The 16904-nt window shown below is 41.6% G+C and overlaps 1 protein-coding gene across 1 annotated transcript in view; it reads left to right on the top strand.

The window, feature by feature from the left end:
* The window catches only part of Arhgap18 (Rho GTPase activating protein 18), a 146949-nt gene that overhangs the window by 86640 nt on the left and 43405 nt on the right, over window positions 1-16904 (top strand). Inside the window, exons 4-5 of the mRNA XM_051164595.1 lie at window positions 741-804; window positions 7550-7728. Coding sequence (XP_051020552.1) covers window positions 741-804; window positions 7550-7728 — 243 coding nt within the window. The remainder of the gene's footprint in view (window positions 1-740; window positions 805-7549; window positions 7729-16904) is intronic.

Below are 16904 nucleotides of genomic sequence, written 5' to 3'. Positions count from 1 at the left end.
AAAGAGAGATTTCATGAGAGTAAGGGGGAAAAAGAGAAGGCTAAGGGGAGTATTGGATATGAACAAAACATATGCATCTGTAAATTTATTAAAATTTTGTTAAACAATAACAAAAGAGGCATGCAATCCAGTGATTTCTGTCACCACCACAGTCAACTATAATATTTTTTTTATTGCATGCCCCACAAAGAAAGCTCACACCCATAAATTATTGCTTCCTATATGGTCTTGAATATTCAGGTAAACATGGATTTTAGGGTCTCTGTGATTTCCCTGTTCTGGATTTTTCATATAAATGGAATCATAACACACATGGCTCTTTGTGACTGTTCCTCTCACATAGCATAATATTTTCAGAGTTCACTGATGTTGAAGCATGTTTTTGGACTTTCTATTTTTGTTTCGTTACTAAATCCTATGCCATGGTGTGAGTACAGCACATATGTTCTCTCATCGCTGGATACTGTTAACATTTCCTCTTCATCTAGATATTGGTGTTTCCGATAACAGGGACACTATTGACATCTTTCCTGTTCCCAGTTGTGCATGGTGTGTGTCTCCGGCTATGAGGAAGCACACACTTGTTGGGCAATTGTCTATGATCATAACCATGGCACTTCGCTTCCTCACTGTGACTGTTTAGGTCTAAGTATGTTTCTTGTTATAATGAGATTACTTACAACACCATCTTATCTAGTTGTGAGTTGGACATGGCTAAGTGGCTCCTTCTCTGTGTTTAGTCTCCAGATGGCTCAGAATTGCAGTCAGTCAGAACAAATGAAAGCAACTGCCAAGGAAAAGACGGTATGTTTGACCTGTGCTCTTAATTATTTGGTTATTCCCTTTAATTACTAAATAAACACTTATAACTCTGACGTATTACCTTAAATTCTACTAAGCAACTTCTATTAAATACTAATGTAAGGTGAACATAGATAAATGCATGATTCTGAACAGAACTGGCCTTTATCATTTTTTATGTATATTTTCATCTGATCTAAATTTACATATATGTCTTCATGAATGTACATTATTTCCAAAGTAGCATGCAGAGCTTTTTGCTTGATTCAGTCTACTCAAGAATTCCACCTGGTTGGTACTGTTCTCAATCCATTTTTCAGATGAGAGAACTGAGGTTTAGACCTGGAAGGCTATGTTGTTTTTAAATAAAATCCCAATCATTCTATTTTACCAATAAAGACTTAGGAGCCAAATGCTGCAGTGAAAACCTGCTAGCTCAGAGAGGCAGAGAAAGAAACCTAGCTGACCTTCCTACGCAGTTCATGTCCCAATGCAAAAGGCTCAAAAGGCTTACTAGCTCAACTGACAGACCATGAGGAAAAGGTCAAAACCCCCAAGGCCAAAGGCTTGCCAGCTCAAAGCCCCAAAAGCCAAACTCCAAGGAGCTGAGGCGCTCAAGAGCTAGAGAGCTAAAAGCCCCTTCTACTTCTACACGCTGTCTTATATACCCCTCAACTCAAAGTCCCTCCTATTCTTTAATTCCTCTCAGCTGCTTTCTTGTTCTGCCTCTTGACCTAGGGTTAACTTTATTAAATCCTGTGTACAGAAAGCTCTTGGAGTAAAGGTGTGTGCTAGGGATGGCTGAATCACACCTTAATCACCTGTTTACAGTAAACGAAGTTCATGGATAAAAGGTGTATGTTAGGGCTCAAACATGCCAAACAAAAGACAGGTTTTACAGCTCATAATCTCTGTGAGCTTTGTCACATTAAACATCTATTTCAGAGATGAAACTGAAATTAAAATAAAAACAAAGATTCAATTAAGCATCGCCAAGAAAAAGTTTGCAGCTATTGTGTTTACAAGAAGAGAAAATGTTCTTAGCTAAGGTCTAAGCTTGAAGCTTAAAAAATTAGTCCTCTAGTTCCTTAACAACAAACACTGACACAAATGAACTGTACATGTATGGTCTCCCCTGTCGGCATCTGAGGCATCTGTGCATGAGAGTAGCAGGGGCTGAGACATAACTAGAGGACCAACCGGAAGTGCTCTCAAGTTTCCTCTGGGAACCACTCATTAGGACAAAGTTGTACAGGATGTTTTAGAAATCTGAGAGCATGTTATCATCTTTATTTATTCAGAATTTTCTCAGTACTTATCTCCTGTACCTGTGCCTAAAAAATGAAGACACACAGTACACACACATGTGTATGGACATCATACATCTGAGCACATGCACATGTATGTGAGCATCGTGAATCTCAACACATACATATGTGTATGAACAGTGTGAGTCTGAGCGCACACATGTGTATATGAACACCATAAGTCTGAGCACACATACATGTATTTGAACATCATGAGTGTGAGGACACATATATGTATATAGACATCATGAGTCTGAGCACACAGACATGTATATGAACACCAAGAGTGTGAGCACTCATATGTATATGAACTTCACACATCTCAGTACACACATGCACACACACACACACACACACACACACACACACACACACTTTTTTCTTCCTCTTGTGTGGAGGCATCTGTAGCTACATGCCTTTTATCAATGAACTGTTGGGTATTCCCCCTGTCTGCGTGCCAGCAGACACTGAAGTGGCAAGCAGGCTGGCAGTGCCAGCTCTGGCCTGCTGGAGGGATGGGTCCCTAGGGGGACAGACGAGTCTTTTGTGCCAGTGTCAATATGCTTTGGGGAAGAGTGGCTGCCAGTTGTTTAACAGATAGTGAGGAAAACATTGTCCTTTCTTCATGTTTCCCTCCTTGCCAGACATCATAACGGAGGCTCTATCAACAAAGTTTCTAAGAGACAAGCCCATTGTCTGAGCAAGCGCTTTCAGGCTGCCATTGCCGTGGGCAAGGGAGATAGGCGGTGACAAACCTGTGGTCTGATTTATATCTATGTCTTCTGGAAGGCTGAGCAGCAGGGATCAAGTTGCCAGTCAAAGTCACCAAGTAGCTTCTCTCCCTGCCTGGGAATGTCCCACTCCTTTGCATATCAGTGAACTAATGGTGTTTCGAGCACATTGGGAAGTTCAGAAAGAAATTGTACCAGTTTTTTTATTTCATTTGTTTTTGTTGTTGCTGTCACTGTGACAAAACACTAATCAAAGCAGCTTGAGGGAAGCAAGAGTTTACTTGGCTTCCATGTTTATCATGCAGGGAAGCCGAGGCAGGAACTCTAAGCAGAGACCGTAGGGGGTTGGCAATTTGGGGCTAGTGCCCAGGTTCATGTGAAGCTACATTTCTTATGCCACTTGGGGATACCCACCAAGTGATTGCACTGCCAACAGCAGGCAGACCCCTCCCCCATCAGTTAGCAGTCCAGCAAGCGCCCCATAACCATGCCCACAGCCATCTGATGGAGGCAACCCCACTAGTCAGGTTTCCTCTTCCCAAGTGTGTAGCTGACAGGCAAGGCTGGCCATCACCCGTGTGCAAGGAACATTACGTGGCGGTTCTGTAAAGTGAGGCTGGTTCTGGTTCACATCTGAATACCCAAGTGTCAGTCTAACCTAAATGTTTTCCCCATACTTGAGTTCTCATTTCATTCCGAACTATGAATTCTGGGGCTGGAGAGATGGCTGAGCGGTTAGCAGCACCCTGGTTCCATCCACAGCATGCACAACCATCTGTGGTATCAATTCCAGGGAAGCTAACAGCTTCTCGTGGTCTCTTCTGGCCACTGCATGCATGTGGTGCACAGACATGTATACAAAAGAGCAATGCATATAGAGCATGAAAAATAGACCTTTAAATTTTTTAAATTAAAAATTGATAAGCTTTGACTATTGCAAGTATTGTCATATTGCACATTAATCCCATTAATCCACTTTCTTCACTTTTCATAAAACTGTGTGACTCTATGAAAGGCCTGGTATTTGTATTTATTTAGAAATGTTATTACACTAATATTTAAAAATGTTTCATACTTATCTGTCTATTTTTAGTTCTAATATTTAAAATAAAAATATGCCTGTATAGTTTGGGCAGCTGGGCAATTTCTTAAAAGTAATTATAGTAACCTAGACTGTTCCCTTCTTCAAGACAGATGAAAGGGCTAGAGAGATGGTTCAATCAGCAAAATGCTTGCAAGTAAAATGTTTGCCTTGGAGGCCTATGAGGACTGGGGGTGATTCCTAAAACCTATGTGAAAAGCTAGGCACACAGATGCTTGCTATCTCTCCACATACATGTGTACATATCTGTGAGTCTATCTACACAAATGAATGCAGAGAGAGGGAAGGAGGGAGGGAGGAACGGAAAACAGACTAAAGAAATTATACGCACTGGAGAAGTCTAGACAGTTGGGTGCCTGGGCGTGCTGCCCTCCTAGATTAACCTACTTGTTGAGTCTAGGCTAGTGACCCAAGGCCACTTGTCTCAAGAGTGAAGTGAACAATGCTGGATGAATGACACCTGAGGTTTTCCTCTAACCTCCACATACATGTGTACTCATCTGTGAGTCCAAATCCACAAATGAATGAACAAATGTATATGTGCTCAAATCCTGTACTGCAGCACACACATGTACACACATACACTCACACATAGGCACACGTACATGCCCACAAACACACGAACACACACATATACTCACACACATACACACAAACATATATACACTCACCACACAGTCATACACATGCACACAAACACATGAACACACAGACATACTTACACATACACAACACATGCATGCACTCACACACACACAAACACACGAACACACGCAAGCATGGGCACAGGCACACGTGCACACAAACACACAAAAAGGAAAAGAAATTATATTATTTACATTTTCAGACTTAATAAGCAAGGAATTTATCTCAGTATTTTCCTTTAAAATCTCTGAGAATGATAGTTCCATCATTTTTTTTTGCCTGGCCAAGTTACTGATTTTCTCTTAGCAATGATCACCGGTCCCGGCAGTTAGTGTCCCCACTCTCACCCCCCACCCTGTGAACTTGATTTCACATTTGAAGTTTTGTGAACTTTGTGGGGTTTTTGTTGTTGTTGTTTGCTTTTTGTTCTTGTTGCCATGTTTTCTGGAGAAACCAATTTGTTTTAAGTGTGTTCTGAATGACTCGGTTTTGGATTCAACTCAGCATATTTATTTGGGTATGCATGAGGAGGATATTATTGTAGCTGACATCAAAGCATTGAAGAGAATCATTTTTAAATTCTCGTCCACTGACATCCAGCAGCTGAGAGTAGCTTCTAATTTACAAAAATGGCTAATCATTTTTTTCTTCTCATTGAATGGTTTCCTAGGAAACCAATAATGTATTCACAGAAAAACATATAACCGTATAAACTAATGGGAAAATAAAATTAATTTTTGTTTTGACATTTATGATAATAGTTTAAAAATTAATCATAAAAGTGATTAAGTATTCTACTTAAAATTGTCTTAGAATGTTGAAAAACACAAATATAACTTAGATGAGAGCAGATCATACCACCATTGAGCTTTCAGGTTTTTTTAATTGGGGGTTTGAGAGAGGTACGTTTGGCTTGCTTGCCCCAGATTGCCCAAGAGGCAGAGGGCTCACACTGAAAACTGAGGCTTTCTGTAGGTCTCAGTTTGGCTATAGAGAAACGCAAGAACAAAGGCAAGACCATTCTAGCTAAAAGCTCCTTACGACTGCGACTGCGTTGCTGCATGCTCATGAAGCTCTCTTTGCTTGTTTGGTGGAAACGCCTAAGACTGGAGTCATATTTAAACCTTAATTTTGTCTTGACTGAAACAGAAGCTTTTCTGAGCAGCAGGCTTTAGATGGTATTGCCCTGGATTTCTGACATGAGCTTATTAGATCTTTAAAATGAACCTCTCTTGTATCACTTTGTTTTACAACGTGCAATATTAGAAGACAAATGCACAAAGCACCTGTATTTGTTTTGTTTTGTTATTGTTTGAGACAAGGTTTCATTTTGCTCAGTCAGGAATGTAGATCACTGTTTGGATTGGAGGCATGTACCACCATGCCCAGGTGTCAGCTTATTTATTTATTTTATGTTTACTCATTTATTTACGTTTATTTATTGTTGTAAATTATTTATTGTGTATATGTATGATGTGTCTGTTTGTATGTATATGTGTTTGTGTGTGTGTATGTATGTGTGTGTGTGTGTGTAGACATACACATGCTATGGTGCTCATGTGAAGGGGTTAGAGAACAATTTTTTTCTTTTGTTTTGTTTTAAATTTATTTATTTATTCACTTTACATCCTAATCGTGGTTCCCTCCTTCCCTCTTCCCTCCATCCCTCTTCTGTCCGTTACCCCTCAGACAAGGGGAACCCTCCTCTCTCTAACCCGCCCCAGCACATCAAGTCGTGTCAGGACTGAGCACATCCTCTTCCACTGTGGCCTGGCCAGGCAGCCCCACAAGAGCGAAGTGATCGAAAAGTAGGCAACCGAGTCCATGTCAAGGATATCCCCCAGCTCCCTTACTAGGTGACCCACATGACGCCTGAGCTGCCCATTGGCTACATCTATGTAAGGGCCTAGGTCCAGTCTATGCATGGTCCTTGGTTGGTGTTTTCAGTCTCCACGAGGTCCCCTGGGCCTAGGTTGGTTGTCTCTGTTCGTCTTCTTGTGGAGTTTCTGTCCCCTCTGGGTCCCTGTGGCCGCAAAGGCACCGTGCAGTTGAAGATGACCTTGAACTCCTGATTTCTTAGCTTACCTTAAGAGTCTCAGGGACAGGCCACCATGCCAGACTGTCTCCTTTTCAGTTCACAGCATCTTATTATGAGTCACAGGTGGGCAGTGAGTAGCAGTCCGAGTGCTCATGCCAGGAGTTTTCTAAAATGAGATGTACAAAAGCCAAAGATTTACCAAGGAAATTTGGAAGTATTTTCCTCCTTTCTGGTAGCTGTTGTTTTTATCAAAGAAAAAAATTTCAATGTTAATTGCTTCCTAGAGGATGAGCAGCAGGCAAAATAAAAAAGCCCAAACAAAATGCAGAAATGCTGATGCAAGTCCTCACAGCACAGGAGTCCCTGGTGGAAGAGGGGACCTTTATGCTCCTCCACAGACTCAGGCACTCAGCCAGTTGTTCTTGTACCAGGTGCCTCCTGATCCGTCTTTCTGAGGGATGAGTCCTTGGCATCAGCTGTTGTTTTGGAACTTTTGCCGTGGTACATAGGTAACATTCCAGAGCATTCCAAGGTGTGGAGGAGGTCTGCCTCTGCATGTGTTCCACTCTGGAGAAGTTAAAGGCAGGCACGAGGCAGTGGTGACGATGAAGCCCGCCTCTCGCTCTCTTGCTTTTAGTTTCTCCGTGCAGAATAAAGAAACACGTGCATCTCAGAAGCTTTATGAGACTTTTGAGTTGCATGCCTTCCAGCAGGCTTTAGAAGGTACACCCAGGCTACAGACTGTGACCACAAGGAATCCACAGTTGAATGCCCCAGTTCACCAGTCACCTCCATCTCCCAGCTCTTCTTCCGTAAGCCATTGGTACAATTCCTTGTGTAAACATTATTAAATGTGGTTAACATATTAGAAGGTTTATTTAAACAAAAGGCTTGCAGTTAGTTGTCTTTTTTTTTTTTCTCCTAGACCAGGCATCTAGTGGGGGTGTTGACAACAAGGAGCTGATCCCAAGGATGCCTGAGGACATGCCTGCCTCTGAAACAGACATCAACCTGGAGGTGTCATTTGCGGAACAAGCTGTCAATCAGAAAGAGCTCAGTAAGGAAAGGATGGAGAAGACCCGAGGCAAGGATGCCTCTTTGCCCGTATGTAATACACAGTCAGATGCCTCTGAAAGAACTTCTTTTGAACAAGCTTTGCATTTTTAAAATTTAGAATTCACGGAAAAGTTGAAGGCATAACACAACAAGTATTATATTGCCATCAACAGTTAATTGGACAGTTATTAATATTTTTTCTAACCTTTATCTATCAGTATATACACTATTTTGACAGGTACATACTCACTTTGTATTATGAGGTTTTCAAGGCCATTCAAAACAGAGTTGGAGCTGGAGAAATGGCTCAGTGGTTAAGAGCACTGGCTGCTCTTTGAGGAGCAGTGGGTTTGATTTCCAGCACCCACATGGAGGGTCACAGTCATGTGTAACCCCAGTTTCAAGGGATCTGATCCCCCTCTTTTTGTATCTGTGGGTACCAAGCATACACACATCGTTGGTGCACAGACATACATTCTGGGCTTTAAGAAACACTGATTTTCTAATCATGTTGGCCTTTCTACATTAGTTGGCAGCAGTATGCCTCAGTAACTGGTAGCTCTCCTTTCAGCTTTGTTTTTTTGTTTTTGCTTCTTTGGGTTTTTTTGTTGTTTGTTTGTTTGTTTTGTTTATCAAGACAGGGTTTCTCTGTGTAGCCCTGGCTGTCCTGGAACTCTCTTTGTAGAGCAGGCTGGACTCAAACTCACAGAGATCTACCTTTCTCTTTTCAGCTTTGCATGCCACTACAGACCTGCTGACTTTTTCATTTAGCATTTATTAGATATTATAACATGCCTTTGATGGTCCGAGTTACACAGCCCTGACCCCCTTGCCTGGTGTGGGCCTGCGGCTGGTTCCTACGCTGTTCCATCATGCCCTCCTCCTCCTTTCTCCCTGTCAGTCTCTGGTACAGGATGTTCCAGGCTCACCTTGTCACTTTCTCCCTCTCAGACATGAAAGCAGCTGGTTCTTAAAGAAACTGGTTCCTTTTAGCAACAAATGGTATTTGAGACCTGAGCCTTCTGTACAGAGTGTTCTCCCTGCTGTGAGTGCCTTGTATTTTTTTTTTTTTCATACATTTTAGAGCAAAAGCTAAAAAGAGAAATATAACAAACTTCTAGAGACTTACCACACAACCAATTCCCAACACCTGCACATCAGTGTTCACCTTCCTGGCCGGTGTTAATTTTGAAACACGTGTCTGAATGCTGGTTATCATCTGTAAAGGTTTGTATTACAAACCAAGCAAACAAAAAAACCCCAAAGGCCCAGAAGTTTAAAAACCTGCACACCCGTGCAATTACTGTACCTTTAAAATATCAACAAGATTTAATCTCAAATACCCAGTTTCCAGATTTCAAATTGTGTCACAGTTATCATGACTGTTTGTAAAGTTTGAGAGCCATGCTTTGAATAAAATCCATTGAATTTGGTTGAGATGACATTTAGACATTTAGACTACCCATCTTCCCCCTCACTTTCCCCTATTCTTCCATTCTTCTATGTCCTCTTCTGCTTTCTCACTTACCTTAACACCTCTCTCTCCCTCCCTCTCTCTCTCTCCCTCCCTCCTCTGTTTCTATCATTTTACTATTTACCTATTTTCCCACCTGTCTTTTGTTGTTCTGTGTTCCCTAAGTTCTTCCCTAAGTTTGTTTGTTTATGTCACATGCATGTTGCACATATGTGTGTGTGTATATATCTGTGTACCTGAGTATGTGTACGTGTGTGCATGTGCATGTGGAGATCTGAGGGTAGATGTTAGGAATCTTTTCCTTTTTCGTTTTTTTCCTAGACGGGGCTTTTTTGTGTGTAACCCTGGCCATCCTGGAGCTTGCTTTGTAGACCAAGCTGGGCTCGAACTTAGAGATCTTCCTGTCCTTGTCTCTGACAGCGCTGGGATCAAAGGTGTGGGCCATCAGCCCCCATTTAGGATTCTTTTAAAGTCCCTCTTTCACCTTAATTATTGCTGCTACAGGATCTTTACATCGAACTCAGGGCTTGCTGAAGCAGCTAATCTGGCTAGCCATCTTGCTGGGTGGGAGGAGTCTCACCTCTGCCTTCAGGGCCTTGGATTCTAAGGAAGTCCTCGCACACCCCCAGGGGTTCTCTGGTTCTTACTCTTGTTCCACCAGTGCCTTAACTGCTGTGCCACCTCCCAGCCCTGTCCTCCAAAGTGAATTGAAAGAACCTTGTTAAATTCTGGTGAATCTCATCCTGTGACTCCTTCTGGCCTCTTAGCGTAGTTTCATTTCTCTGGATTTGTAAACTAGTTGGCATCAGTTACATTGGGTTTAGTTCCTGGGTTTGCCTTGGTCTGGCTACTTTAGCTATGCAGTCATGTGGTCTTTATAGGGGCTTATCTGCGTCATCGTTTTGTGTGTGTAATTAAAGCTGTGGTTCAGAGCCATACCTGACTCCATTAATTTGTTAATGATCCAAAAGGATGAAGTTCTAATATTTTCCTCTTTTTCGTTTGTCATTCTGGATGTTTACTTTAAGAAAACAATTATCCAAGATAGTTACTTTTCCCTCTTATGGAAGTTTTCACTTCTTACTTTTGCTTCTTTAGCATCTGTTATCAGTGACCAGTTCATGTGTGTGTGTGTGTGTGTGTGTGAGAATGGCATGTTAGCCCATGGGCTCATACATGTTTAATGATACCTTAGGAAAATCTCTCAGAGCTTATGTAGTGTATTTCCTGCTCAAGATTTAAAGGTGTCTCTACTTGCAAGCATCCACAGTTCCATTTAGTAGAAGCAAAGATTTCTATCTGTGGCCAGGATACTGGAAGCGTACAGTTTTCTGGGCTGGGTATCACTTGGGAGCCCTTTTCAGGTGGGGGTGGGGGGAATGTGGGTTTTTATCTTCTTTCTTCCATGCTTTGAATTTTCCACTGTCAGAAACACTCACTTTTTTAAAAAAAAAAATTATTATTCTACGTTAATGTTAACATAAAATGCTCAGAATGCCAGTGCTGACCAGACTTCTTTTCTCCAGCCATTTGGGATAGATCCCCAAAGGGGACTTGATAGTAAAGTTCCTGAGCTGAAGCTTTTGGGGTGCTTATGCCACTGACTGCATTATCAGCTCAGGTCAATTTGCTTTGCTTTATTCTCAATTTTTAAAGGTTGCTTTCTTCAAATACTATTTTATTTTGTAAGAATATGAAATAGTTACATGACTCAAAAGGCGAATATAAATCAAAGTAAAATAAGTCTAGCTTTTATCATTGACCACCTTGTCAGACTCTCCTTTTAGAGAACCTTTTTTGATTTTATTATTTTAAACTGCTTATGTGATGAGTGTTTTACATACATAAATTGTGTGTGCACTATGTGTGTGCCTACAGTCAGAGGATACTGTAGAAGTCCCTGGAGGTGGAGTTACAGATGGCTATGAACCACTGTGTAGGTGCTGAGAACACAAGCCTGCAACCTTTGAAAGAGCAGCAAATGCTCTTAACTGGAGTCATTTCTCTAGTCCCAGACAGCCCTTTTTGTTTTAATATTCTGTTTTCTCTGTTTTTCTATGTGAGCCCACTGCTCATGTTTTCCTGCATATTGGTTTTATTTTACTTTGTGTTATTTTTCAGAGATCCTAACATAAAAATGGGAAGACATACTTCCCATTTCCTTTCCTGGATATTTCCCATTTCCTTTTCTAGATACTTCCCATTTCCTTTCCTGGATATTTCCCATTTCCTTTGCTTGATGCTTCCCATTTCCTTTTCTCTTGTCCATCACAGAGCAGTGATTTACTGAAGCAGCCCTTAGTGAGAGACACCAGGTTATTCCCAAGGCTCCTCACAAGCTTTGATCTTTTTTCAGTGCTTAGTGGGGAAAGTAAAGGAGTTTTCAAATTTTGGCCTAAAGCAATGACCCCACCCATGTTCCCCTTAAGAAGAGTAAAACTCCCAGTGTGGCACTCCTCATCACAGAGTAAGGAAAGCCTTGAAACTATCAGAGGAGAGACTATCTTAAAATAAAGGTGTTATTGATTTTTAAGTTTGTAACCCCAAACAATGAAATAAAATATAATTAATCTCCTTTTAATCGTTTTAGAGACAAAACTCTGTCTGCCATTTATTTTTTCTACCAAGTCCATTTGTGTTTGACTCCCTTCTTGATTTTGTTCATGTTGTGCCCCGAGTTATGAAATAACTTTTCTTTGTCCACCTTCTGCTGTTTCGTGCTTACCTGGGGAACCTTTGTTTGCCCTGTGAGAGCTCACTTTTGCTTGGCTCTGAACTGATAGTCTATAAAGTACTGGAAAGCACCTTTTCAATGAGCAGAACCATGCTTTTGGTGACTATCACTCATCTCTGTATTTGCACCTGCCCATGTCTATAACCTTGGTGCAGACATGCCTTCTATGCGTGGGTATGTTGTATGGTTCCTGCAGATCCTTAGCAAGGCGGAGGCAGTGAATGGTAGCTGGTGCCATGCCGAAGCAGGTGTCTAAACAGAACCTTAAGTTCCAATTTGTCACTGCACTTCTCTTCGCCTGTAAGTAAACAGTGGGCTTTATGTAATGAGCCGCTCTCTGGTGACCTCATTTCTCACTCACTTCCCTTTTCATGCAGCACAGAGCAGTCTCTGTAAACTCTTTATGGTCTCACAGTTGACTCACATTTCTTCTCTTCCATGTGGAGATCTTTCAAGTCATAGCCATTTGCAAATGTAGCTACTACACATCGTGTACATGTCATACATAGTCCAGGAATGACGCTCTGGAGTATTTGCTCATTCCTCAAGTAATCTTCGTGATGTAGATACTAGTTTTAAAATGTGCCAACAAGTTAGGTGACGTGGCATGCTAGGGCCCGACTCTGTGAGCAACTTCTGCTAGAATGGGAGGGGTTGAGGTGTAAAGGAGTCAAGTTCAACATTACTAATAAAATCCCTAAGACACGCCCCCCCCAACACCTGCCCTACTTCACAGCCTACAAAAGAAGATAAGGCACCTTATTCTTGCTAAAACCACATGGTTTCCTCTCTTAGCCAAGGGACTGAACCATCCAGTCTATTCTCTCTCTCTCTCTCTCTCTCTCTCTCTCTTGTGCGCGCATGCACACAGAAAATGACAGGAAACTTCATAAATATTTAAGGAGCCTCTATGAATTAAACATTGGGATAAAGAACCAACTCCTTTATTAAGCACAATGTTTAAATAAATAAATAAACAAGCCCATGACATACATTGCTAGGTAAATGAAATGTTTGTACTAATGACATTTCAGGTTTCTCTAAACATTTACCTTTGGTAATGCTTTTATGTAATTATATTACATGTCTTATAAGACCCAATGAGACTGATATTAATGAAACACTTGAAGTGTTGGTTTTTTAACATGTAAGTGGGCAGATACGGTTCAGCTGTTCTGAGAACAAAGCCATGAACAGAAGTTGAGATCCGTGTGTGAGAAAAATGGGTCCTGTGTTTTTGTGGGTTTGAGAAGTAAAGCCTGAGGCTGCTGATGTGACTCAGGTACAGGTGCTTGCCCAGCATGTGCAAGGCCAAATATTGCCTTTAATAAATGAAGGCTCAGGAACTATGACAGGTCATCAGAGAACACAGAGGATCATGAGAAGGACAGGTGCAGTGTACAGGGGCACTTGGTTGGTAGAGGCAGGGGGACTTTGAATGTGTGTTCTGTCCGGGCTGCAAAGAGAGACTCTGACTCAAAAACAGCTTCACCGTGCTTGCCCTCTCTGTGTCGGGGGGCGGGGGTTGTCTTCACTAGCCTGTGGCGGAGTACCCGAAGCATGGCAAGCCACAGACACGCTGGAGCTGTGGAGGTGGTCAGCATGTAGCCCTGCCCTTGAGGGCCTCACTTTCTTCTCTCCACCTAGGCTGTCCCTACCTGGCTGTTGGATGAGGAAGTGGAGTAGAAGAGGAAAGTTGCATGATGTCATTTTCTCTTTTCTTTTTTAAAATTTTATTTTATTGAAAAATAAAATAATTCATATTACATCTCATTTGCTATCCCATCCCATCCATCCTCCCATTCCTCCCTCCATCCCGCTTTCACCCTATTCCCTTTCCCTATGACTGTGACTGAGGGGTACCTCCTCCCCCTGAATATGATGCTAGGGTATCAAGTCTTTTCTTGGTAGTGTGCTATCCTTCCTCCAAGTGCCATCAGGCCTCCCCATCCAGGGGACATGGCCAAATATGGGGCACCAGAGTTCGTGTGAAAGTCAGTCCCCAGTCTCCACTTAACTGTGGAGAATGTTCTGTCCCTTGGCTAGATCTGGGTAGGGGTTTGATGATGACTGCATGTATTGTCCTTGGTTGGTGCCTTATATCGAGCAGAACCCCTGGGCCAAGATCCACCCATAAGGGGCAGGTCTCATTAAAGTCTTCACTTACCAGGAAAGTGGGATAAAGGTGAGGACATGCTATTGGAGCTCTAGGTGAGAAAAATATAGGAGATAGGGAAATAGATGGATCCAGAGGGTCCTAGAAACCTGACGTCATTTTCTACGTGGCCATGCTTGACTCTTTCTAAAAGCCTGCTTCCCCCACCTAGAATATGCCCTGGTTCTTACCCTAGTGGAACTTTTTGTAAAATATAGTAAGCTACCATTTATCACATATTAAGTATTAATCCTTTTTTTTTTTTTCTTTCCTGGCCATACCATGCAGGAAAAACAAAAACGAAAATTTATTTTCTAATGATTTTCAAAGTTCACTGAAAAGAAATAGAGTAATAGAATAGAATAGATTAGAATAGATTAGAATGGGGGGCATAGGTCTGCATCTCTCAACACTTGGATGGAGAAGACCAGGAGAATCAGAAGTTAAAGGCCAGTCTCGGCTATGTGGGAAATTTCAAGATGGCGTTGGCTACATGAGAGACCATGTCTGAAAAACTCTAATGTAGTTGATGCAAATATATGGTGTGTGTGTGTGTGTGTTTATGCGCATGTGCTTAATACTTTCTGAGCACTTGCATGTGTCATTGGATCCTCACCCCGTGAGGTAGAGTGGTAGGATCTGTGGTGTTTCTACATCAGTTTACAGGTGAAGGACTAAGAACTAGATGGTGGCATTATATTTATTCTCTCTCTCTCCCCGCCCCCCCACAACCCGAGTCCATCTATCCCATTCTGTATGTCTGTCCTTTCCTTCCCCACTTCCTCCCCTCTTTCTGTTTCCTGGCCACTAGCAGATGAGTTTGAGCACCACGCCTTCCCCAATTGCCATGGACTGAAACCCTGAGGGAAAATAAATGATCTCCCTTAAGTTGCATTTTCTCAAGAATTGGTCACAGTGATGGAAAGCGAACCTCACTAGTCACTGATGGAGACAGGATGTCCCACGTGCAGTGCAGCTCTGCATTCTCCACTCTGCGTTCCACCACAGAGTCCAAAGGCGCGGATACTTAAGCTGCACCCAGGGTCCGCCTTCCACGATGCCCCTTACTGCTTTGTTTAGTAGTCTCAGAGGAAAAATGTACAACAGAAGTTCAGAAAGACTCCTTTCCTTTTTTGGTGGGGGCACTCACTCGCTCTGAGTTGAGTGTACTTGAAAGGCTACCCTAGTCCCCCAAACTTGCCGATGTTAAAGACTTGCTCTATGTTTTACTAGGAAATGTTCTCTCAAACATTTATGGTATCAAAATTTAACCATGGTCCTCAAATGATTTAAAACCTCAAAATCTTGTGTACACATTAGTTGACCTATTTGTCTTTTTTTAGAGATATATGTAATTTTTAGAGACAGATTCTTACTTTTTAGCTACAATGCTCTGAAATTCACTATGTAACTCATGTTGGCCCCAAATTCACCCTTTCTTTGATGTCTAGCACCAAAAACCATCTTCAGTTAAAAAAAAAAAAATTAAAATAATACAGTGAAGTTCACTATTATTGGCATACAAACTCCTTTGACAATGGAAATAGCTTTTTTTTTTTTTTTTTTTTTTTTCATTCTTTCTTTGGAATATAGATGTCATTTACTTCTGGAAAATTCCACTGTACACTCATGAGAGAATTAGAGTAGAAAAGGGGAAAAAGTTTTATTATTACTCTTAAAGTTAATTTTTGGCTCATAAGCTTGACCTCTTGGACTAATTGGTACCCACAAGGTTCCCTGGACCACACTTTGATAATGGATGCTTGAGAGTAAGTCTGGTGACCATCCTTAACAACTTAAGGAATTCAGGGCATGATTTTTTAGGACATAGTTTTTAATTAAACTACTGGATAGTGATCACTGTTTTATTCAGCAAACACAGTGGGACAGTAATTGGCATTAAATATGCTAGAGAAATTTGTTCTTTTATTTTGTGCCTTGTTTTCTTATATTTATTGTGGTTAGTGATAAAGGAGGCTAAGATAAAATTTGAAGAAGACACACAGCAATTGCCCCACTCGTAGACCTGTGGTGCTAGGTGGGATCTTGACCTGTGTATGTTCAACAGTAAAACAGTAATTATAGCAGACATGAGTAGTTCAGTTGTATTGACCATGTAAACCCCACAATGGCCTCCTGAATGAGGAGAGCTTCTCTCCCTCCCTCCATTCTTCCTCTAGCTCATTCCATTTGACAGAAAAAAAGGTTCAGCAGTTTCCTGATATCATAGGTAGTAGGAGTTGGATAACTGATAACCCTCTGGCTCTAAAGACCATGTCTCTCCCACTCGGATGGTGGATGGCTTTTCTTTCCCAATCTCCCTGGTTCTTTATGACAATTAGGAGAGCATCATTCATGTGGAGGGTTCCTGGAACATTATAAATACATCCTCATGGACACACTGCTTTCTCTTCCTCTTATTTTCAGCAGACCACCTGACCCCTCTTTCTCTTGTGTGTCCTTCTTATTGGTCCCTGCCTGACAGGCAACCTACGGTATCTTGAAGGGCCATGAGGTTGACATGATTTTTCCTGTCCCTGATCCTCTGGCATGCGTCCTTGCTTTACTTGGTTTAGTTTTCTCTGAGTCAGACCCCAAGAGTGAATTATCTTAACTCTCCAGTTTTGGGGCTCTCCCTGATAAGTCAACTCTGTCTTTTCACTGAGACATTCTACCACGGCTTTCATTGTCACTCATCCTGAGTAGAATTCCTTGCCATAGTTAGAATGTTTTCTCCTTTCATTACAAAAGCGGGATTCGATAGCAATCATCTTTACTACTTTATTTTTTATTTAATTAATTTATTCAGATTACTACTAAATTGTTATCCCATCCCTTGTATGCTCCCGTTCCTCCCTCCC

This window comes from Acomys russatus, chromosome 21 (assembly GCF_903995435.1).
Source record: "Acomys russatus chromosome 21, mAcoRus1.1, whole genome shotgun sequence".
In the NCBI taxonomy this organism is placed as follows: domain Eukaryota; kingdom Metazoa; phylum Chordata; class Mammalia; order Rodentia; family Muridae; genus Acomys; species Acomys russatus.
Note: the sequence above shows the minus strand (reverse complement) of the source record. Positions and strands in the feature narration are given on the sequence as shown.